The 25533-nt window shown below is 46.4% G+C and overlaps 1 protein-coding gene and 1 pseudogene across 4 annotated transcripts in view; one reads left to right on the top strand and one right to left on the bottom strand.

Moving 5' to 3' along the window:
* The window catches only part of BBS7 (Bardet-Biedl syndrome 7), a 1458886-nt gene that overhangs the window by 505784 nt on the left and 927569 nt on the right, over positions 1–25533 (bottom strand). For all 4 annotated transcript variants that reach the window (XM_069631158.1, XM_069631157.1, XM_069631160.1 and 1 more), the window contains one exon: positions 1045–1209. In XM_069631158.1, coding sequence (XP_069487259.1) covers positions 1045–1209 — 165 coding nt within the window. The remainder of the gene's footprint in view (positions 1–1044; positions 1210–25533) is intronic.
* On the top strand, positions 3790–4588 carry LOC138515693 (G1/S-specific cyclin-D3 pseudogene; annotated as a pseudogene).

Genomic DNA, 25533 nt, shown 5'->3' with positions numbered 1-25533 from the left:
TGATATTTGCAACTATTTCATTTGTTGAGTTTTGCCAACATCCCAACACCTTGAGTATTGTATTTTACTTCCATGCTGATACCTTATCTTATTATTTGGACAATTCAATAATAAAACCGTTTACATCCTACTACCTCATGTTTGGTCCTCCATACTGCAACTATAGTGGCTAGCTGGGATTGTAGAGGCATGTTATAAGCATTTAAGAGACCACCTTTTAATATTCTCACTGACGAGCCCTGTAGCGTGTGCCTATCTTGTGGGAAGTGATGACCGACTGGCATTTCTGTTCTATGATTCGAGGTACTGTAATTATACAGGTTCAATCTTTGACGATATTACTGGCCCGTCTCACTTACATACTTTCCTTATGGGCATTTCTTGCAGTGGATGAGGTATACAATGCTTGACTATCTGCAATTGTATGTCCCTTGTATCTGTTATCCAATGAGCATTGTTAAGAGTCTGGTCTGATCCTAGATGTATTACTCTGTAGATAAGGTAGCCATTGAGGATTTAATTCATGCATACTCTTCCTGCAGGCAATGGAGTTTCTATTTTCTTTTTTAAGTGCAATAAATGTCCAGCAGTGTTTTTATTTTATTATTTCATTGTTTGACCACCATCTGAGGAAATCTATGGTACTTCTAAAGCTATTGCATTTTAACATCTGTGCACAATATTTTTAGTTAGTACAAGGAAAAGTAGAAAAACTTGTATGTGATTTAAAACTAGACGAACACAATGTCAAACATTTCTTTACAAAAATATAGCATTGAATATTAAGATTTTTCAAGATAGATTAGCAGTAACTCGATGGTAGAAAGCCTTCACCCCTTCTGAGCCTGGAGGTACATTCTTGTTACAACTGGTTTCACATCAGGTTTTACAGTGAGGCATTGCCTATTTAGTAGTTGGATGAAATATGGCTAAAACTGTGGTACTCCCTATGTCCAACTAGTTGTTTTGCAAGTACCACACACAGTACAGTTAACTTCAAATCTCTGAGAACTTCGTATATGGCATTGATTCAACATTACATACCTGTAGGTACATTCCAGCTGTGTGTCTAGGAAGGTGTTCTTAAAGTAAAATGAGATGCTATCTCCTACTGGAGTCTTCTCTGGCACTTCAGGCAAGCAAAATACAACCCAGGAATGTACCTCTGCAAAGCTGAACTGTCCAGTGAGAGTCAGAGTATTCATTGGCCTGGAATAAATTGAAAATAAAATAAAATCACTGTAGGTTATTGTCCATATACTCTTTCCTTTCCAACCAACTGCAAGTGTGGCTGTCTACATAGAGCGTTGTTTGCAAACAGCACAGTGGAAGAACTCCACAAACATTTTGGCAGACAGACTACACTGCCGTGCAAGATCCTACTCATAAGGAGATATGTTAATATAAGGGCATTAAGAACAGAGATTTACAACATCTAAACATGCCACCAGAATAGGAAAAGAACCTAGTTCATGGACTTTCGGAGCACAGTACAGTATCAGAACAGAACATGGACCTTGTTTCATGTTAAATAATGAAATGCTTTTCAAGGAGCAATCGGGGCAGGTGCAAGCCCTAGGCAAACTGTGCAGCTGCCTGGGACACTGGCCAGCAGAGTATGCCAAACTGCAGGTTCTCCCCTCTGTTATCATGAACTACAAAAGAGATGTAATCCAATATGGGCTAGCAAATCACAGTGCTCACACGTCTAGGAGTCACTAACGTGGTAGTGGAAGCAGGCATTTTGCCTACTGGCACCTGTTTTTGGGCTTCACAAGACATGTCTGGCTCAAGTAAAAACACGAAGGCTAAGCGGGAAGAAGTGTTGATAAAACAATGTGACAGAACCCAGTCATACTACTCAGGCAGGTGAGAGTTAAGGTAGATCTGCCTTGAACTTGCAGAGGGTGAGCCAGCCAAAATAGGCAACTCGTAGTTATGAACAGGACAGTGATGTGATGGGCATGCAACCTGGAGGTTAGCAGTATTTTTCGAAACATCTCTGACTAGGTCAAAGTGCAATGGGCTTCCAGGACATGTACTCTTAATAATTTCCATTAGCATGAATAACATGATGGATATAACTTTTTAAGCAATGGTGGAAGGGCTGTCTCTGATCCTATGATTGATTTGTTTCAACGTTTGCTCTCAAACAGGAGCATATTTAGTCATGCAGCTTTAAAACTACTTGAATAAAAAGACTTCATTTTGGGCATATACACTAGTTGCAATTCTTTGCAGCTGGGGGAATTCATAGCTGCAAGCATTATCTAGCATTTCTTGAAAGGCTAACAAAGAAAAGCTGCCCATCTCATTTACAGTTTTCTGTGCTAACTTTCAAAGCAATGGCATCACCGATGACATCACGTATGACATCACCTAGGACATCATTGAATACATCAATGGAAACTAGAGCACACCAACGACATCACCAATGACTTCACACATGCTGACACTTATGACGCAACTTATGACAACAATGAAGTCACTTATGATGTTATTGACAATTATGACCTCTCATGTATGACAACACACATGACATTACTAACGAGATCAAGCATGGAATTACTGGAAGGCATCTGTCCTCCTTAAAACACATTTTGTTCTCTTGCAAGATGCCAGTGAAATATGCTATTGGTGCAGTTTTGCTGCATGTGTACGTTTCTGTTTCTCTTACGTATGCATGACTTACTTACAGGGGTCATTACATCTTTGTCCAGCATAAAAAAAGAATGAAATAGTACCTTCTACAAAGTATTTCATGCTCAAGGTAATTTACAATTTCATATACATTATGAAAAACAGAAGTCAACAAATACAGAACCTTATTTCCATTGTAGTGTCACAATTCTTCCCTTGAACCATGTAATTGTCTTTCATTGTGATTACATGTCACCCAACATAATCATATAATTATCTTTTCCAATGGTTGGCATCTGAGCTTTGTTCTGTTACAATAACAATTATGTTGTTGTGATATGTAAAGAAAAGGCACTCATCCAACTGTACACTTTAGTGGTCATATGCTTCTGTGGACTGGTGCCAAGTCATAGGTGCACGATTTACAATGTGTTCTAAGTTTATAACCAAGCTGTACAAGACTATAATGTGGACTTTTTCACATCTGTTGACATTGATGCAGACTACAGTTCAACATATCCTGAAAGCTCAAGTTACAACTTGGAAAAAAGGGTACTACTCTGTATTTGAAAGCAAAATATACTTGCTTAAAGGCAGAGTTATAAATGATCCACGTTTATTACATTTTGATTGTAAATACTAATTATATAGTGCCCATCTCATGTTCATTATGTCACTCTTTTAAAGAGACCGATCTTCAAATGGGAGTTGAAGACCAACATTGATCTTGACACCATTCACTCTATCATCTTTACGTATTTTAATCATCTCCCTTAAACACTGTATGACACTCTTTCACATTTCGTCTTTACTAGTGATGTTGTAGATGTCATACATAATTGCCATTGATGAGGCCATAAGTGATGTCAAATGTGAATCGGTGATGTCATCATTGAGCTCATGGGTTGTAAAACAGGGGTTTCGCAGAAAAGGTGGCATAGTTTCCAACACCTGCAGAATTCCAAAGGTTTCGTTGAATTAAACCGGCACATTAACATCACTTCAACTAAAGCTTTTTTGACTGAATTTCAAGGTTTTTGTGATGCTATTTTTCCATGGTTCAGTAGCCGGACCCTTTAGCGTGTTGAAAGGATTCAATGCCAGTTCCTGTTAAATATTAATTTTCTCCAGTGCGCCGGGCGGGCTGCCATGGAGTTCATATCAGCAAAGCTCCCAGCCTGGCCTCCCCGTGCCGTCCCCGATCCACACCTCCTGCGGGACGGACGGGTTCCGAGGAACCTGCTGCAGCTGGAAGAGCGCTACAGCCCGAGCACAACCTACTTCCAATGCGAGTAACGCGAGCCCCAGCCGCGCATGCGCAGAGTGCTGGCTTCCTGGATGCTCGAGGTGTGTGAAGAGCAGAAGTGCGAGGAAGAGGTATTTCCCCTATCCATGAACTATGTGGACCGCTACCTGTCTTGTGTGCCTACCAAGAAGTGCCACCTGCAGCTTCTTGGTGCCGTCTGCATGCTGCTGGCTTCCATGATGATGGAAACCAACCGATTGACAGTGGAGAAACTATGCATCTACACAGACAATTCTGTGACACCACAGGAACTGCTGAACTGGGAGGTGATCGTTCTAGGAAAGCTGAAATGGGACCTGGCTGCTGTGGTCTCGTACGACTTCGTTGAGCATATCATGCATCCTCTACCCACCAACCATGATCACGACGGGCAGCATTGGTGCTGCTGTCCACGGCCTGGGGATTTTGTCTGAGTGTCTACCAGGCGATGCTTTGACCGAGTTGCTGGCTTGGGTCACTGGCACAGAACTTGACTGCCTGAAGAGCTGCCAAGAGCAGATTGAGACCGCACTGCTCGAGAGCTTGAGGAATGACAGAAGCCAGCAGGACTGCGCCCTCTCTGAGATGGCTGCCCACCTTGGCAATCGGGACCTGCACCTCACCAGGACTCCCACAGATGTGATTCGTGGGAGCTTGTCATAGGACTAGACTTTCCACAGACATTGTCTTGTTTACAGTGTTGTCTGGCTCCCCACCCAGCTGGGACATGGATCTGGAAGAAATGTCTGTCTTCTGATAGAGGAGTCGGCACCCTGTGAGCAGCTGCCACATCTGTTTACACCATGTGACGTCACTTGAAGGATTTGGGGTTCTCCCGTATCCTATTCATTATTAAACACCACAAATGGCTTTTTCCATTTCTCTGTGTAGCCTCCCGTCTGAGCAGCCCGAGACATCTATGGCCACAGACATGTGACCGGCTCTTTCGACCAGAGGCAGCTAGTTTCATCTCTCAGGACTGGATTGCGCTGCTTGTGGATCCCCAGGAGAGGCATTTTGCAAAGCTTCCCCTTTAGGTTTGGAACATGCTCGTATGTAGGGCGTTTCCGTCACTCCTTTCATATGAACTCTTGTTTCGCAGCACCGTTTGAGTCTGGGCAATCAGTCTGAAATGCTGCATCAAAATCTACTCTACCAAAAAGACTCCTGCTTAACACCTCTGCACACAGAGACCGACTGTCTTGTGAAATGCTGAGACCACTGACAGAATGGGATTTCTGGATGTCAGAAAAGGTTGGCGTATAGTTGGCATCGTGATCACCTCCCTGCAAGTGCCAGCTCTGCTTTGCTTTCTGAGGCTCTGGGCTTGTTTCTAGGCCAGTCTGACCCTGTGCCCACACTGCCATCTTTGGACACCTTGATGTCTCTTCAGGCACACTGCCCATTCTGCATCTATTGCAGAGTGCTGGAGTTGCGGGGTCTACATTGGAAGAGCGCAAATGGTGCACCTCGCTCATCCCCTCTAGAATACTGAAATGGGAGCCCCAGTTTGCTGGAACCTCAATAATGAACCCTTATCACTGCAACGTCATCTCCGAAGCTCGTCTGGGGTTTTCAGAAACCATTTGGATAAAAGAAGTGCAGTCAACCAGCCGGTGTTGGTCGGAATTGGGCCTTTGAATAGTTTGGCTGTGCCAAGCCTGTTTGGGTGCCTTCATCTTCTTGTGAAGGTGTTTTGGGATGAGTCAGCAGGGAACACTCCCTCTCCCTGGGGCGCGGTCCCATGTAGACGAGTCTGTTTCAGGGCCATTCCACACCCTAGAGATTGTATCCGTGATCTAAAGCTGCTGGTTGCATGTTGTTGGGACCCACAATCTGGCGTGTTGAAAATAGTTAACTAAGCTATGGTTACCAGGGGGGAATGGCAGGGATGTTGCTTTTCTGATGGGAAGGGAAAGTGTTTATGTTCTATTTTCTAGTTGATGTTCACATGTTCAGCTTCTGCTTGGCTATTGATTGAAGAGGTTGAGAGTGAGGGTCAATATAAAAAGGGGAGAGCAATGCTAAGTTGTCCGGAAAGGATCCAGGTGATGTTCCCTCGGTTATTTCCCTCGCTGGGGACGGGCTTTTGTATGTATGGGTTGGGGTTTAGCCATGCCTCTTAGCACCAGGGCCTCTCACTGCTTGCTCAGGAAGCTCTAGGGTATCACTGCGTTGGCTTGTTTGCAGCCCTTTTCTTTTTGTGCCTTGAGTGACCCTTTTTGAAGTTTCCTTTATGAATGATTTGGAGGCGAATGGATCCTTTTCCATAGATTCCTACTGCACCCTTAGTTTCTCCCCTCGCTGGGGCAGGGATGCTGCTATGGCCAGAGCTGCTGCCCCCACAATGCTTTCGTTGTGGGAGGGAGGGGGGTTTATCCCGCTGGCTATTTCCTAAATGTGCTGCTGTATTTTGAAGACGTGCTGATAATGAATTGGATGTGATGGGGAGCAGTCCAGGGAGGGGGGGGGATTCGTGGCGACTCTTGTTAGGGAGGCATGTGCACATTTTGTTTCTGTTTTGGTGGGTGTCAACCCCAGACCCTATTCTATGACTCTGCCAATGAGATCAAGACCACAACTCTACCCCTGTTGTGAGTTGACACCACTAAGTCTGGTATGCCCACAGTGGTCCCTCCAAGATAAACGAGTGAGGCATCCTCGGTGTTCGACCACTTTTATTGTAAGTGGGGCCTGATGACGAGAGGAGCATTTTTGATGTATTTAAACTCTCTTTCGTCATTGATATGGAGACTTTGAGAGTTTGCTCCTACTCCCATCGAGGAAGCACCTTTTCTGTTCTTTTGGTAGCTTTATGGTGTCAAAGATTGCCATGTTTCTACTCTATGCTGTATTCCTCAGGGTCAGGTTTTACCCCTTCTTTAAAGTGTTAATAATGATCAGGCTTTGAGCAGTTGGTTAACAACACACAAGGGAAGTGCCCCTTGATGCCTAACCGGGCCTGCAGGAAATGTTGTGGTCATGTGGTGGGGTGTCCACACCACACGAAATCCTGTCATCCGTTGCACAGTTTATCTTCTTTTAATCATATGTTGTAGAGGAGATGTGACACTTTGGTGTCTGACGTGGTGTGGACACCCCTCTGGACATATCGCTGTCGTGTGGGGTTTTTGTGAATAATGCCCTTTATTAAAAGGCACTGCAAGTTGATTCGAGGAACACACAGAGATTTTCTCCCCAAGGCAAAGAAAAAGTTGTTATACAGGAGCCGTGCACAAGACGCCCCCTTCAGGCTGCATGTTGTTTTAAGGCCAGCCTGGTATCATTAGTTATTTATTTTTTATGAGCAGCCCAGAAAGTGAATTGTTTTTTACTGCTGCTCACAAACCACAGTTCGTCTGTGGCTTTAAGTTACTGCACATTGTCCATGACCCCACAGCCACTTTGAATTTAGAGAGCCAGATCGGGGTGCGGTGTGTAGTTGTTTATGAATGTTTTGTATGTTGTCCAGCATGTCATTTTTTCTGTCCCATCAGGATGCGCTCATGATGTCCTGAATCACAGCGTAAACTGCAGGTGGTTGGTAAGGCGCAACCTTAATGTAAGGTAGGGGCGTGCTGCACAGTGGCCTCCAAAGCAATACAATAATCATTCGTAGCTTCGACCCAGTGCCCGGAAGCACCTCCTTATGAATTTTGAAACAGCTAGTCTGTTAGTGCATGCGGTCGACGGTGTAGTGCCCCGTTGGTGGAAGAGCGGTCAGCCAATGATGGAGCTAATGTTATTCAGGCGGAAAGTGCCTTCCTGGGCCTCTTCAATACACTGGACCTTAAGTGTGGGACTAGGTCCCCACTGCCCCTGCCTTAGATTCGACACAAAACCAACATCCTTTGATTGATGCGCAGGCCTCCCCAGCAGCAGCTCCAGCGGGTCTCCGTGTCCTTTCTTCACACTGGCACTTTCACATTGAAATAGTTCTGTGCCAATACATATGTATCATGTTCCTTTTTCCTCTTTCCTGGTTGTTTTGTAGGACACAGAGTTGTCCACTTTGCCCTTGTTGGTTTGGACTGTCACAATTGTTACCTGAACCTTTTCCGCAGACCGCTCTCTTCTGACAATATTCCTGCTTGAAAGTGGACAGGTTTGAGAAAGCACGTACTTTGAAGCTTGTTAATTAGTTAATTGTAATTAAGTTTATCTGTTAGTGCTACTTTTTATGGTCCTCGGAAAGGACTCAATAGGACAGAAAGTTGTTTGTATAGTATCATCAGGCTGGGATCCGAAAAGAGGGTTATGTGCCTTATAATGTATGACCCTTTGAATCAGACCACCACTTCCTTATATGAGCCTTGTCGGCAGTGGTGCATCTAAGGTAGGAGGGTCAGATAATGAACTACTGTTGGCTATTGTGTCCCCCCCTTAACTCCCCACCAGATCTGTTGAGACTAGTCTGTCGGATGACCCACTGCACTTGTTCGATAAAAGTCTGACGTGCCTTACAGGAGTTCAGTTGGGTATTTCCTCAGACGCACAATGCCTGCATCCTGGTATCAATTTCTGGCATGTTCAACCACTTTACAGATGGGGAACTAAACATTTTATCTGTCCGTGTTTATTTTCAACATTTTTAAGGCTCTCAAAATTAGCAATTAAAAGCATTGCTCGAGTCCAATAAAGCTGGTTGAAGAAGCACTGTCTAGGAAAATATTTTACAAGGCTCTTGCAATGTAATGATCGAATAAATACACTCTCTCATTAACCTCCCCCAGCCCCTAAGCTGCTTTCTTTTCGGCTTACGATTCATGAATTCATGAATTTAGTTCCTTGTTTTCGCCGGATCCAATGAAGGCTCGGACAATGTCCAGAATCCTTGTGTTTTGCAGGCACATTTGGAGTCGGTAGCCCCCCCTTTAAATATGTTAACATTAAACCTCAATCTTCCCTGAACTTCTTATAGTCCCCCTGTATGTTGTAGGTCACCCATTCCATAGCTAAGATTTGCCAAATCTAATGCAGCCAATCGTGGAGTGTGGCAACATCATTATTTTTCCACTTCCAGGTGAATTACAAGCAGCACCGCCAGTAGCAGGGCCGTACACGTTTTAGTGTGTGTCCTCCCTTGAGGAGCTGTTTCCTTATTCCAGAGGCCCAAGATACTTTCCACTCTCCCAAGTAACTGGTCTACCATCACTACCTCCTTCATTACCATATGCACTTGTCCCTAAAATGGTCTCAATGCCGGACATGACCACCAGATATGTTCCAAGTCCCCCTGTCCCGCACACCCCTGCCAGCATTCCAAGGCTGTCCCCGGGAACATAGATCTAACTCTTTCCGGGTTATAATGCCACTGGGTGAGCATGGTATACCATATTTCTCTTACTTTGATAGAATGAGTACATTTAGGAATGATGCCCCTATTTGCCGACACAACATTATATCCCACCTGCCCATATACGTCCACTTTTCGTGTCGGCCCCTTCAGTTGTTAGAGTATAGAATGCAGAAATAAGATGCGTGTCCCCTGAATGAGATGTGATGACACCCCTCCGCCCCCTCTTTATCAGCTAATCCCATACTTCCCCCACCAGCGTGGGGATTTGTGAGGACTATATACTAGGAGGTTGATCCCCCTAGGCTAACCATAATACTTAGTCTAAGGGAGCCCCCACCACTGCTCTGTTCATGGACACCCATAACCTATCGGCGTCCCCTGAAAGCCATTGTTTTAACACCTGCAGTTGGGCCACCTGGTAATACTGTCTGAAGTTAGGAATGGCCAGTCTCCCCCTGTTCCTCGGGCCAAAAGAGGCTGCCATGCCACCCGCGGTCTCTTATTATTCCATATGAACGCGGATAGGAGCCGATTGAGTGATTTAAAGAATTTCCTAGGGGGCTAGCAGAGCTGGAAATAGCAAAGAAACTTTGGAAGGCTCACCATTCTGATCAAGGCTATCTGAGGCATCCACAAAATATGTAGAGGACTCCAGCGTCACATATCTGCTTTAAGGGCGCCAAGCAACCAGGCATAGTTTGCATCGTAACAAAATTGTGAGTGATTTTGTAATGTGAATGCCCAAATAATTGGCGCTCCCCTCTGCCCACTGAAACCGAGTGCCCCCCCCCGTACCTCCTCCACCGTCTCCCTTGATTATGTAAGGTTTAATATCTCTGATTTATGTGCATTTATTTTCAATTTCGACACTTGTAGGGGAGGATTGGTCCAAGAGACCCCCCTCGCCTGCGTTTTCTCCCCAGGTGAGGGCAATGGCTCATTGGGCGTCCCCTCATGCCACCCGGGCCCAGGTGGTGGAGGGTTCACCCGCTGGAGACATTGCCCACACGTATTGATTGCCCAACACATATTGACTGCCCACATGTATTAAAATTTAGCTATGCCCAGAAACCATTTTATTTGGTAAAGATGGTGTGAGCTTGGCGCACTGTAGCGCAGCCCCCACCCTTGGAGAGTCTCAGTCATCCCTGTCGCCGCAGCACCCTGGCAGATCCGCTGCGAGCACGTTCCCACGAACAAGACGGACATGAGCTAGCGTAATACACTAACATTGTATCAGTTCACCCCCCGCAGTGTATCATCGCTCCCAGCATGACCTGGCCAGCAGGCCTGGGAAATGAAAAGAACAGTAAAACGGTCATCAGATGGCAGACAGTCTTTATATATTAATGTCAAGACCACTCGCAAAGTATGCTTTCTTCCACAAAAACCCTGTATATTACAAAAGCCTGTAAAATGTATAAACCTAAGAAAGCATGCTTCCATGATATAAGCGATGGCGAGCCCACACCATTGCAGTTAGGTGCTAAAAACAAAGGAACGCACCAAGGATCTATTTGTCACGTGTATCACTGGGAAACTTACACTCTATGGGCTTGCGCCATAACTGAACTAATGCTGCTAGAGGACACGAGAAGATGAATGTAACCATACAGAGGGCTTGTGTGAAGGATGCACGAGAAGGCGTTTGTCATGTGTGCATGTCTAGGCCCCACAGGTGCCACGACCGTCACAAACAGTGGCGGGTTATTTTCTGTGTACTCCACCAATTCTAATTCTACCTCACTTACCGCAAATATATATATATATATATATAACCAAGTACTGTAGTTGTTAAAACATAATGTATGAATAAGGTGCTCAGACTGGATATAATCGAAACGCATCCAGCAAAGTTTAAATGCATGTTTTGTATTGATTTGAATAAGTATTATAGAGTGTTCAAATGTTTGTGATGTCTTTACCCAAAATCGGCAACACACGAGGGAGATACCTTTGTGAAATACGGGCAAGGCCATTCCCCCTCCCACCCTGCGAAGACTGCCAAGGCATGAGAACAAAGACCGCGCCGCACTGCTTTACCTCTCCCAACCAGACTGGAGCCGCTTCAAAGAGTTGTAATCCCCTCTGTAGCACCCAAGGCCGCGGCCCGCCACCTGCATTATTTACAGCTCAGCAGTAAACCTCTGCCTGAACACACGTGCCCCCTTGTAAACCCCACAACCTACCGGACCATCTTAGACTTATGGCCCTGTGCAATCAGGACACCCAACACGTTGACAACACACAGAGGAACATCCATAACAACTTCTAACAAGGCAGAAAGACTTGTACCGCCCGTCCCAGGCTCTGAAGCTTAGCCCCTCGACCTATGGCCCCGGTCAACAGGACACTGGTAACCGTGTCATGACTTATTACCTCCAGACCCCTCACAAGGTACATTCCTCCTGTGTTGCATTAACCTGTAAAATAACCTATTGGAAGATTTACTAAAGAGAATAACACTGTAATGACTGAATGACTGCGGTGTGCATGGCCGAGGGCAAATAAGTCAGGAAAGGCATTCATCTCTGCCACAGGCCGCATTGGCACACCAACACCGCCCGGATGAACTCAAGCCGACCTGCCAGGCCCAGCCCAACCCACGAGGCTGACCAGTGACGTCTTCCAGCCAAGACCAACCACGCCGCAGCAGCACCTATAGTTAGTCGTCGCCACCCAATCCCATTAAACTTGTGCCCCCTACAGTGTGTAGGTTCTTATGACGTTTTTTGTAAATATATACGCCTGTCTTTGCTATTGTCAGACAGAGCGCTCTCGGAGGTTGCAGAGTTCTTTGCATGCCCTATTCGGATTGATAAACTCCCATTTACTCTCACCCGCACTCTGTCTTGGCCTTATTCCCATCCTGGGAGAGTCCTTCATTGTCTCTCATTGCGGGGAGGATCGTGCTGGTTGGGGACGCTTGCCTTCAGTGGTGACCCCGAAAGCGTGATTTTTATTATTATTTCCCGATCCAACATTACCGTCCCCTTTTGGCACGAGAATCTCCGGTCGAAAAGGGATACGCACGGTGAGCCGGCTCCGGGAGGCTGCCCGCCAACGGCGACCGGTACACTAAGAAGTGCGCACTCAATAGAGAGAGGGTACGGGATCCCGGTTGAAAAATCCCCTTTGAGTACCGCTCGCCGGAGCCGGGGCTGACTGTTGAGCTGACGGCGACACTGCCTGGACGGACCCAGTTTCGGAGACTATCGGTTCAAGACGGGCACGTGAGTACTGAGTGCGAGCGATTGTAAGGGGAGCGGGAAGAGAAGTGTAGGACAGGTAACGAAGAGGGAGTACGCAGATCTACTAAAGATCATCTTAAACTTTCTTTGCTTTTTCTTTGCATATGGCCATTAGGATTACGAGGTGAATAAGAGATAAAAGTGACGGGAACCTAGCTCCGAAAGGGGGTGGAAGGCGGCGCCGCATAGTGCTATCTTGACTAGTACTGGGAATATATGAAGAAGTGGAATATGAAATAAAAGTGTTCAGCAAAAGGGGGCACTGAGAATATATTAGTGATCGCTATTACTTCTTTCTTTTCTTTTCTTTAGGGGTAGGGGGAGAATAAAAGTGAGATTAACACAAACTTAGGGAAGAAAAAAAAAATAAATAAGAGAAAAAGAGTCCTACTGGAAGGGGGGAGAACAGGATAACATATATATATATACATGCGCATCCATAGATTCAAATAAGACGGACAGGGACAGCCGGCTAGGGAGGAAAGGGAGGGCAGCTTGAATGGTGAATTGAGTGGTACCAAGAGGTGTGTGCACCTCGTATGTGTCAGAAGACAATCTGATGTTGCGAATGTGTAAAGCGACTATAAATGTATAATAGTTAAATGGTCATGGTAAGTGTGACCGGATAAAACTTTTTTTTTTAAAGACAACGTTGATACAGTGAAGTGAGTGGGTACCTTTTGATTTCTGGATTGAAATTGTCAAAATAAATGATGGGTTGCTCTTCTATGTGCCGCCCAAAGAGAACACAGTAGAAACTGTGTACAGTCAGTTTTGTATTGTACAGACAAAGGGGGGGGGGAGCCTAACATTGAATGTGAAGTAGAACATATATAAAAAAAAAAAAAAAACAATATTGATATTACATTTACATTGTAGTTGCAGACACACACACAGAGACACACAAGCACTAGAAGGGCATAGAGATGGGGGCTGAAACACCATTATCACATATTTGTAAGAATCTCCCAGGGTACGCAGAACGGATTAAGAAATATCACGAGCAATGGGTAACTGAGCTGAAAGGCTGAAAGGAGAGGGGTTACCCCAGATATGACCAGAGGGAGGGTCATTTGATAAGAGTGTTCTGGATATGGTGACCACATGCATTTGTTTGAAGTACAATGGAAAGCAGCTGCAAAATAGGAGAGAAATAGTAGATCTTTGGAGGTTATTTGAAGAGATACCACCGCCCAAAACACCAGCATTAAATACTGATCTCCCATCCAACACAGACAATCCACTACTGATACAGAAAGATGTCAAAGAATTGCCAAGTGTAGCGCCACCAGTAGAGGTAATAAGTTTGTACCCGATATTAAACAAGCCAGTACCCGCAGAAGGATACAGTGACCCCACATATGTGCCTCCCCCGACAACTACCACACCCCACCGGCCTACGGCACCCCCACCATATGAAAGTACGAGAGAGCGAGGCCAGGCGAGTACACAAAGGGGGGACATACAGAAGCTCACAGATGATTTACAGTCAAGACTGTCAATAGCAAAAGACGAGCTCTCAAGGATAAGGGACATGTGTGGGCAAACAGCACTTAATGCACCTAGATCAGGGCGTGCGTCTAGAGCGCCAAATGAGAATAGAAAACCTGAAAAGGGGTGGAAAAAAGGTGAGATACTGTTCAGAATTGAAGAAGAACCGACACGAATAATTGAAATAGGGACGCGAGAGGAAGATACCGACAATGAAGAAAGGCCTATGGGGGACAGAGAGGAATTACTATGTGACATAAGGGACGAATTAGAAGAAAGCGACAGGTTGAGCATGGCAATGGGAGGGGGAAGCGAAGGAGAGGATGGTACGTGTTCGATGAGAACACTGGATGATGAATGGACGGGGCGATTAAGGAACAGAGTGGGGAAAATGGCATCACTGGGAACATCAGCAGCCAAAACAGGTCCGGATGGGACGACGAAAGGAAAGCTACAGCTCCCGTTGATACACAGGGGAGGAGGGAGGCCTAACTATATCCCATGGGCGCAGATGGATAAAGCCAATTTATTAAAGCTATTGCCCCCGTTATCAGGAGGGGCAAGTAAGTGGATATATGCCTTTGAGAAATATACTGCTGGGTACCCCTAGCTATAGGAGATGTGAAAAGTCTGCTCGTGTCAGCAGTGGGCGATCAGGCTGAGAGAGTATGGGTAAAAGCCGGTTTCCCGGAGTAACGTTAGACTGTGACCGACACGATGGGGCCTCCTTTAACACAGTGCGTGCCAGGGTGTGGGATGCCTTACGCGAAACATTCCCAGATACGCCAGACTTACAGTCAGTGATGCAGTGTACAATGAATGACGGGGAGGAGGCTATGGATTACATTTTTCAGGTCCAAGAGATGTGGAGAGCAGAAACGGGTACGCCCTGGTATCAATCGACATCTTTATTTTACTTCATTATAAAAAGAGGGCTCCCAAAGGAAGTGCAGAAGGCGCTCGACAAGATAGCAGGTATTGAAGCAAAGGGATGGCCAGAAATTCAGAGCATAATAGTACACCATTGTAAACGAATTAAGGAGAGGGAGAAGGAGGTGGCGCAGAAAAGATTGGCAGACGAGGCGAAGTTAGTACAGACAAAGTTGGTGAAGGTTGCAGCAGCAGTAGCCGCGCTCCCACACAGCAGAGAGGGAGATGATGAGGAGGAGGGGCTGATAGCACTACACGGAAGAGTGGCAACTAATTGGGCGGGAACAGGACAGCGGCAGTGGAATGAGCAGGAGCAAGGCGGAGGTCCGCAGTGGCAAGAGTGGACCCCTCGAGGGGGACGAGGTGGGTACAGGGGCCGAAGAGGAGGTGGACCGGGGTACGGGGGAACGGAGGAAACGGATGGCAGGGTCCTAGAGGTGCACAAGGAAGTTGCTGGAACTGCGGCCGGTGGGGGCATTACTCTAGAGAGTGTAGAAGCAGACCCAACAACGGGTTCCAGGAGGTAGAACAGTATGGCCATCCCCACCCGGGAAGCCCATATGGCCTTCCGATGGGACAACAGCAACTGAGAAACCCAGGCCAGGGTAATGCTGGCCAGCAACAGGGACCCCAGTACAGAGCACAGAACCACCCACAAAACAATGACAGCGTGCAATACACGCCAGGTAACCCTTTCGCGGTACATGTAAACAGGGCCCCCGCGCCAGCACCTTACAACGGTATGTCAGTGGTTTCCGGAAGTGTATTTAATGAAGGGGGGGCAATGAGAGACCCCGCATAGGACAGCCCACAGAGAAAACTTGCGTGTCCAGTCCTATCCACCACCTACAGTGCAGCAGAGGAACCATTGGTAGGGGCGCAGATAGGAGACAAGCAATTCATATTCATAGTTGATTCGGGAGCGGAGAAATCATGTGTCAGAGAGGGCCGATTCCCGTTATCTAACAGGAAGTTAGAGACGCAGGGGTTCTCTGGGGCTGTAATTGAAGTTCCTTACACAGAAGCATTGGATGTAACAGTGGGGGGTAAAACTGTAAAGGCACCCTTACTGTACTATGAAAACTCACCAGTAAATTTATTAGGGAGGGACCTCCTGAGTAAACTTAACATGACCATATCATTCACCGAGAGAGGAATAGTGTGTTCTACACCGGGAATATGTCCCTTGCGCGCGATGCTGGTAGTGCACGCCTACATAACCACACAGGAAATACGAGGGCTGCCACAAGATGAGGAGATGTTCATTGAAGGGCTAAAAACCTTGGCCCTCATAATTCCAGAGCTAAGAAGCATGGACTGGAGGATTCCAGCGGAATTCCTCTTCCGCCCCATAGTATGTCCCAACGCAGCACCAGGATCAGTGGTATCATTGGACTTGCACGCTGTACAAGTATCAGCGAAAAGGATCGCTGTGATTGGGGTGGACGGAGAAGGATGTGAGTGGCGCACAGTGCTGTGTACAAACGCCAACATCGCCCTACGAGAGGTAACAGATGAGGATCTCTTTTCTGACATAGAAGGGGATGGCGAGATAGTGATGGAAATAGCGATGCCCTGTGACATTTTAATACAAGCCAGGGAGACCCCCGTCCAATTAATGACAGTGGTAGGAGCACCGCCGTCATTTTTTGATGACGACATGAGGTCCGTACCAAACAATTTATGGACAACAGGCCCCCATGATGTAGGGCTGTTGCACGGAGTACAACCTGTGGTAATAAAACTAAAGCAAGGAGCAATTTTACCCCGAGTTAAACAGTATCCATTGTCCCGCGAAGCTGAAGAAGGGATAAAAGAAACAATAAATGCACTGCTAGCACAAGGGATAATAGTGCCTTCAAACTCCCCATGTAACACATGTATTTATCCAATCAAAAAAGCAAAAGGAGTGTCTTGGAGGATGATACAGGACTTACGCCACCTCAATGATGTAATTCAGAAGGAGTTCCCTCTAGTCCCGAACCCTGCATCGATACTATGCAGCATCCCGAAAGCGGCATCACATTTCACAGTAGTGGACTTGAAAAACGCATTTTTCTCAATACCCCTAGCTGAAGAGAGTAGATACCTTACCGCCTTCACACTGGGGGGCAAGAGATATGAACACTGCAGATTACCACAGGGATACTGTGAGAGCCCGAGCATATTCAACCGCATATTGCATGAAGACTTGGGAAACCTGTCAGTTGAGAGTACGATTATTCAGTATGTGGACGATCTATTAGTGTGTGCACAAGATGAAGCAACATGTAGAAAAGATTCAACAACGCTCCTAACTTTACTGGCCAACAAGGGATACAAGGTAGACAAGGAGAAACTACAGTACTGCCTGACTGAGGTCTTATACCTGGGACAGCTCATATCAAAGGATGGAAAGAGAATAATTCCCGACAGGGTAGAAGCAATAAGATCAGTAGGAGCACCCACAACAGTGAAAGATATGCAGAAATTCCTGGGAATGTGCAACTATTGCCGAGCATGGATATTAAATTATGCAGCATACACGAGGCCCCTCCTACAAGCACTCAAGGAAGCACAACAGGAGAATGAAAAAATACAATGCTCAGAAGAGATGAACGAATCATTTCAATCATTGAAAGAGCTAATTTCAAGCGCTCCAGTACTAGCAAACCCCGATTATGGACGCGAATTTTACCTATTCTCACACTGCAAGGAAACACTCATGACCGCAGTACTGACACAAAAAACATCCTTAGGACACAAGCCATTGGCTTACTATAGTGGTACCTTAGATGTCGTGATGCAGGGCCATTTCGCGTGCGAGCAATCACTCGCTGCAGCCGCGTTCGCGATTGAGAAAAGTGCCACAATAGTAATGGGTTGCCCTGTGACATTGTTTGTGGAACACTCATTATTTGCAATACTTGAGAGATCAAAAAGCACACTGACCACACAGCGGGTGACCGCCTACGAGATTATATTGTCCAGTGCCAATATCCATATAGTGAGATGCAAGACAGTGAACCCCGCCACATTCATTACAGAAGCGTGCACACTCGAAGACATGCAGAACCACGATTGCGCAACTTACACAGGAGAAAGAGGGGAGGACACAGTGGTGTGTGAGAACGCTCTAAGCGAGGGGGAAGTGTACTTTGTGGATGGGTCTGCATCAATCGACGTGGACACGGGAGAAAAACATGTTGGCATGGCAGTAGTGAGGTTAGAAGATGGTGAGTATGAAACACTAGTACAATACCGCCTCCCATCACATTACTCCGCACAGGCAGCAGAGCTGATTGCGCTCATAGAAGCACTGCATGCAGCAAAGGGTTGCGCAGTGACAATATACACAGACTCAGCCTACATGACGACAACAGTACATGGAGGGCTAGCAAGATGGGGGCGTAGGGGATTTAGACGGGCAGACGGAACGCCAGTACAGCATGCAGAATTGTTGAAAGAGCTAATTGAGGCCCTACAAAACCCTACTGCAGTAGCAATAGTAAAGTGCCAAGCACATACATCCAACACAGATGATGTGTCTTTGGGGAACGCGGCAGCGGACGCTGCCGCCAAGGAGGCTTCCTATTTTCAGAAATATGACACAGGTGAGTACATACTTAAGCACAAAAGAAACGAAGAGCCCCCAGAAGGATACAACATGATGCCCATATCACAAATACTAGAATTGCAGGAAGGAGCTAGTGCAGAGGAAAAATTGATGTGGACAAACCGGGGGTGCAGCAAGTCGGGAACAGACCTGCTGTGGCGGCAAAATAACTCAGGCAAAGTGGTAATGCCAATACAGTTACTAGAAATTGCATTTCAACAGTTACACTTCCCTGCACATAACACCAAACAGCACATTGCAGCAGAAATACAGGAAGAATGGTTCGTGCCCTGTCTCCAAGAGCATGTGTCTCGGTTGGCAATGGAATGTACAACATGCCAAATAGACAATTCAGGAATGACATTACGTACTCTCCGGGGAACAATTCCTAAACCCATTGGCCCATTCAGAGAGCTGCATATAGATTATGCAGACATGGGGGAAAGGTGTAATGGCGCGCGGTACATGATCGTGGTTGTGTGCCCATTTTCAAGGTGGGTGGAAGCAGGACCCTGTGCGCGACCTGATGCCAAAAGCGCCGCCAAGTTCCTAGTAAGGGAAGTGTTCCCGCGCTGGGGAATTTGTGACGTGATTCGCTCAGACAACGGCAGCCATTTTGTAAATGAGCTTTTCAAGGAAGTCACTACATTATTGGGAATAAAACATAAATTATGTTCAATTTATCATCCTCAAAGTAATGGCGTAGTGGAAAAGATGAACGGACTGTTAAAGGGCAGGTTATCAAAACTGTGCTTTTCATTAAAGAAGAATTGGATTTACTGTCTACCCCTTGCGCTATTTGAATTGAGAAATCAGCCAAGCAAAGACCACCATTTGTCCCCGCACGAGATCGTGACTGGGAGACGAATGAACACAGCACACTCTCCACTGCGCGAACACTCAGATGCTCACAGAAGCGCCGCGATATTGGGAGATGAGTTCACAGATTATTTAAGGAAATTGACAAGGGCAGCGCGCGTGATATCAAAGCAACTGTCCCCACCCTTCATTAGAGAAGAGGGTAACGTCACAGAGTCCGTCACGGAGCCAGAGCAACAGCTACAGCTGATGCCAGGCGACTCAATTTATGTCAGAAGCTTTGTGCGTCGGTGGAATGCACCACGATTCCATGGCCCATATGAAGTAATATTTTGCACACCCACGGCAGTGAAGGTGAAGGGCTTGAGGTACTAGGTACACTTGACCGATGTACGTAAAGCATATAGCAATGTACAAGAGGAGGTAGATGAGGAGGTACAGACAACAGCAAACGATGCAACTGAACAGAATGACTGAATATGAACTTGTGTGTGTATATTGGTACTAGATTTGAATGGGAGAATAACTGATAAGGATACTATCAAAAAAAAAAAAATGTGTGAAGTATTCTCTTTTCATCTTGTTGATTTGTATATACTTAATGAAATGACCAATTATGGCCTGTATATACCCTTGTCTGTGAATACCCCTCCCCACATCCCCACCCGCCTCCATTTCCCATCAAATATATATATTGGCACTGATGGTGCTAGCAAAACGTTAACATGCATGTACTTAATGCACTTTTATATCTCAAACAGGAGCTTCCATGGCATCTAACGGGCAGCCTGCAACGGATAGAATTAGTAGAATGAGAGAATTAGTACATGAAAGATGCAGATATTTGTATGAGTGTGGATTATCTGTATGCATAACATTTTTTTTTATGCTAATGTTTGGTCTGGTTACATATTGGTTTGTAGCGTTCATCTCTATCGAGATGAACGAGGGGGGAGGGATTAACAGCACTACTGGGCCCAATACAACTACAAGGGCCAGTACAAGGGAAGGTGATTTTTTGAGATGGGACGGAACTAAACTTGTATGGGAGTATCATACCACACCATCCAGTACTGTCATCGCACAAAGAAAGAAGTCACAAGGTGGAATGCAGAACAACACAGTGTCTCCACCAGGGGTATCTAATTACAATGCCCACAGTTTAAATGACCGAAACCCGTCTGCCATATCGTGTTTGTATAACACCCCCACCAGCCAGCCTGCCCCCATACTAAATAACTACCTGCCAGATAACGTCAGGAAGGAAGAGGAAAAGCTGCTAGCAATACACAAAATATTATATGATGCATGGGCCAAGGGGGGCCGGAATGAGAAAGGGGGGTCTAGTTTGTCCCTTGCCCAGGGAGTTGGGAAGTACATGAGGAACAAGAACAACAGACGGAAGAGGGAAGCAGGGAGGAGGAAGTATGATGAGTACTATGGGCTAGGTCTAGATAAGATGGAAGACCCACGACACCCCCACCAAACAAATAAGTGGTATGCAGATATGAGTGCCACAGCTAAACAAACAACACACGAGAGCTGTTATGTTTGCTCCCTCATCCCTCACGCATCAGGTACACCCAAAGTACTGTTACCCAAAGAGTTGCCAATTAAAGATGCCCAATGTCTCCTTCATCTCACGTTATGCAGAATTAAGAACACCTTCCAGGCACATGAAGTGACTTTTCAAATGCTGCAGAACGAGAAAACGTGCTACCCAAAACCGGCAGGGGTGGTATGTCTGAAAGAACCATTTTCTGTAATTGAAGGGATACTTTTTTCTGATAACAAGCGGAATGATGAAGAAGTAGTGTGCAAAGCGGAAGCACTGAGAGGTGTGGCACCGGAGAAATTGCAGTGGATAGAAGAAACATGTACACCAGTATGGAAGGAACACATTTCAAAACTAACTTGGGTAACTGCCATCGAAAAACCTTTCAAACTACAGAGCGAAATGGACTATGAACTATGTTTTAAAGGAGAAGGAAGAACCTCCATGGGAACAAACAAGAGCTGTAACAAGACCCTCACCATCCTAGATCTAAGAAAAGGGACTGCGGCCCTTATGGACACGTACTGGGTATGCGGCAACCAGGCATATCTACACCTCCCCCTGTCATGGAGTGGCAGCTGCTCAATGGCCACTCTGCACTCAGCCCTAATGGTGATACCCGAAAGCCACATTGATGGGAGCAAAAGGACACAGGAACGCATGCAGCAAAGTGTGGCTCAACCAACTGCAGAGTCACAAATGTATGTCCTGGCTTCCGGAAGCAAGGGAGAGGTGCTGACCCGTAACAGACGCGCATAAAATTATATATCAAAGGCATCATCAGAACTATTGGCTCAGATCCCAGACAAATATCGATTATTCAGCTCAGCAGAAACATTTTTTGCCTCGCTCGTCTCAAGTGTCCAAGCAAGGGCAAACGCAAAATGGCTCCAGATAACCCGCTGGGAATTGATTCAGCTGGCAAACGACACTGAAGAAGGGTTCAATATAATAAAAGTGGAACTAAGAGCTTTACGACTGATGACCATGCAAAACAGGTATGTCCTGGACCTGTTGACGGCGATAGACGGCGGTGTTTGCCGAAAAATAGGAAGTGCCTGTTGCACTTTCGTACCTTCCGAAGACGCAGAGAACGGCTCCCTATCCCATGTGATTGAAGCAGTCCACAACCTAGGAGAGAAAATGAAAATGGAAATGGAAGGTGGAGCCGAAGACAGTACCTGGTTCGATAACATCATCTCCTGGGTCCCCTCATGGCTTGGAATAACTGTGAAATTTTTGATGCCAGCTGTGGTGTTCCTCCTTTTAATTTTTTGCCTGTGCCAGGTGGGTCTTCGAGTTTGTGCTAACGCAGTACCAAATGGTGCAATGATGATGGTGACAGTGGGCAACTCACAAGGTACAATGAAAACGATGCAAGAAGCACAAGTACAAACAGGGATAGATAACACACCCAGGTACCAACTGGTGCCTATATACCACGATAAGGATATTGTAGATAAGTTATGGCACACCACCATCAAAGAGCCCCGTATACTAGAATGGTACGAGGAAGTTTGGGTAGATTTAGAAGGAGACGGTGGATGCATATACCTAACGTGTACTCCAGATGAATACGCCAGGAGAGGTGAGAGCTTAAGGGGGGTGTGCAGAGCATGGATGCCCATCAAAGGAACTCCTGCATGGGATGAGGCAGTGATGGACGAAGCAGAATGTAGAAGGATAGAGGATTTAAAGAATTTGTTACTTAAGTAACGAAAGGGGGGAAATGTAGGGGAGGATTGGTCCAAGAGACCCCCCTCGCCTGCGTTTTCTCCCCAGGTGAGGGCAATGGCTCATTGGGCGTCCCCTCATGCCACCCGGGCCCAGGTGGTGGAGGGTTCACCCGCTGGAGACATTGCCCACACGTATTGATTGCCCAACACATATTGACTGCCCACATGTATTAAAATTTAGCTAGGCCCAGAAACCATTTTATTTGGTAAAGATGGTGTGAGCTTGGCGCACTGTAGCGCGGCCCCCACCCTTGGAGTCTCAGTCATCCCTGTCGCCGCAGCACCCTGGCAGATCCGCTGCGAGCACGTTCCCACGAACAAGACGGACATGAGCTAGCGTAATACACTAACATTGTATCAGTTCACCTCCCGCAGTGTATCATCGCTCCCAGCATGACCTGGCCAGCAGGCCTGGGAAATGAAAAGAACAGTAAAACGGTCATCAGATGGCAGACAGTCTTTATATATTAATGTCAAGACCACTCGCAAAGTATGCTTTCTTCCACAAAAACCCTGTATATTACAAAAGCCTGTAAAATGTATAAACCTAAGAAAGCATGCTTCCATGATATAAGCGATGGCGAGCCCACACCATTGCAGTTAGGTGCTAAAAACAAAGGAACGCACCAAGGATCTATTTGTCACGTGTATCACTGGGAAACTTACACTCTATGGGCTTGCGCCATAACTGAACTAATGCTGCTAGAGGACACGAGAAGATGAATGTAACCATACAGAGGGCTTATGTGAAGGATGCACGAGAAGGCGTTTGTCATGTGTGCATGTCTAGGCCCCACAGGTGCCACGACCGTCACGAACAGTGGCGGGTTATTTTCTGTGTACTCCACCAATTCTAATTCTACCTCACTTACCGCAAATATATATATATATATATAACCAAGTACTGTAGTTGTTAAAACATAATGTATGAATAAGGTGCTCAGACTGGATATAATCGAAACGCATCCAGCAAAGTTTAAATGCATGTTTTGTATTGATTTGAATAAGTATTATAGAGTGTTCAAATGTTTGTGATGTCTTTACCCAAAATCGGCAACACACGAGGGAGATACCTTTGTGAAATACGGGCAAGGCCATTCCCCCTCCCACCCTGCGAAGACTGCCAAGGCATGAGAACAAAGACCGCGCCGCACTGCTTTACCTCCCCCAACCAGACTGGAGCCGCTTCAAAGAGTTGTAATCCCCTCTGTAGCACCCAAGACCGAGGCCTGCCACCTGCATTATTTACAGCTCAGCAGTAAACCTCTGCCTGAACACACGCGCCCCCTTGTAAACCCCACAACCTACCGGACCATCTTAGACTTATGGCCCTGTGCAATCAGGACACCCAACACGTTGACAACACACAGAGGAACATCCATAACAACTTCTAACAAGGCAGAAAGACTTGTACCGCCCGTCCCAGGCTCTGAAGCTTAGCCCCTCGACCTATGGCCCCGGTCAACAGGACACTGGTAACCATGTCCTGACGTATTACCTCCAGACCCCTCACAAGGTACATTCCTCCTGTGTTGCATTAACCTGTAAAATAACCTATTGGAAGATTTACTAAAGAGAATAACACTGTAATGACTGAATGACTGCGGTGTGCATGGCCGAGGGCAAATAAGTCACGAAAGGCATTCATCTCTGCCACAGGCCGCATTGGCACACCAACACCGCCCGGATGAACTCAAGCCGACCTGCCAGGCCCAGCCCAACCCACGAGGCTGACCAGTGACGTCTTCCAGCCAAGACCAACCACGCCGCAGCAGCACCTATAGTTAGTCGTCGCCACCCAAACCCATTAAACTTGTGCCCCCTATAGTGTGTAGGTTCTTATGACGTTTTTTGTAAATATATACGCCTGTCTTTGCTATTGTCAGACAGAGCGCTCTCGGAGGTTGCAGAGTTCTTTGCATGCCCTATTCTGATTGATAAACTCCCATTTACTCTCACCCGCACTCTGTCTTGGCCTTATTCCCATCCTGGGAGAGTCCTTCATTGTCTCTCATTGCGGGGAGGATCGTGCTGGTTGGGGACGCTTGCCTTCACACTCCCCCAAGTAACGCTATCTCCACGGCCACCGCTTCAAGGGACGACACCGGTTCCGATAGAGCTAGGAGCACATCATTGACAAATGCCATTGTTTTATGCTCCCGTCCCCAAAAGCGGGTACCCTTCACTCCTGGTGCTTCAACCAGGCGTTGCAGAAAGGGTTCCAGTAAAATAGCACAAAGCAAGGGAGATAGTGGACAGCCCTGCTTGGTTCACCTCTCCAGATGGATGGGGCCGGAGAGCTGTCAATTGATGGACAGGCGCAGGGTGGGAGTTTAATAGTTTGCCTGTACACGCCAGAGATAACGCTGTCCAAACCACATATGGGCCATGGTTTGAAAAAGAAACAAATATTCCACCCGGTCAAATGCCTTTTTGGCCGTAAAACTGTTGGGCCCGTAGCTTTATGCAAAGGGAGTTTCCCTATCGCCATGCGAACCTCCTCCTCCATAATATCCCATTCTAGATCTTCTCTATCCTGCCCCGAAAGCATTGGGAGAGCCATCGCGTCCAGATACGCTTTCTGTGAAGCCCCTGGGGGCCTGTCGGAGGAATAACGAGCTCCACAGAAACGCTCAAAGCACTCAAAGATTCCTTCCGTGTCCACGACTTCTGACTCGCCTCTTTCCCTGATTTTTAATAATGTTTGGGCTGCCCCTTCCTATTCCCTCTCCCATAGTAATGTTGTCTATCTTTGAGAAGGCTCCTCTCTGCCTGCTTGGCCTTTAACAAGTCTAACTGTCTGCGTACTGTTCTATAGGCTTTCCACGTATCCCTCGTAGGGTAGTTTCCCATTTTTGACATTGTTTCCTTAAGTTGCAGTTGCAAGTCCTTTTCCAATTCTGTACTCTGCCTTTCCTTAGAAGTCTTAAGT

This window comes from Ambystoma mexicanum, chromosome 6q (assembly GCF_040938575.1).
Source record: "Ambystoma mexicanum isolate Mex_15411 chromosome 6q, UKY_AmexF1_1, whole genome shotgun sequence".
In the NCBI taxonomy this organism is placed as follows: domain Eukaryota; kingdom Metazoa; phylum Chordata; class Amphibia; order Caudata; family Ambystomatidae; genus Ambystoma; species Ambystoma mexicanum.
The sequence above is the reverse complement of the archived record's forward strand: the minus strand, read 5'-3'. Positions and strand labels throughout refer to the sequence as shown.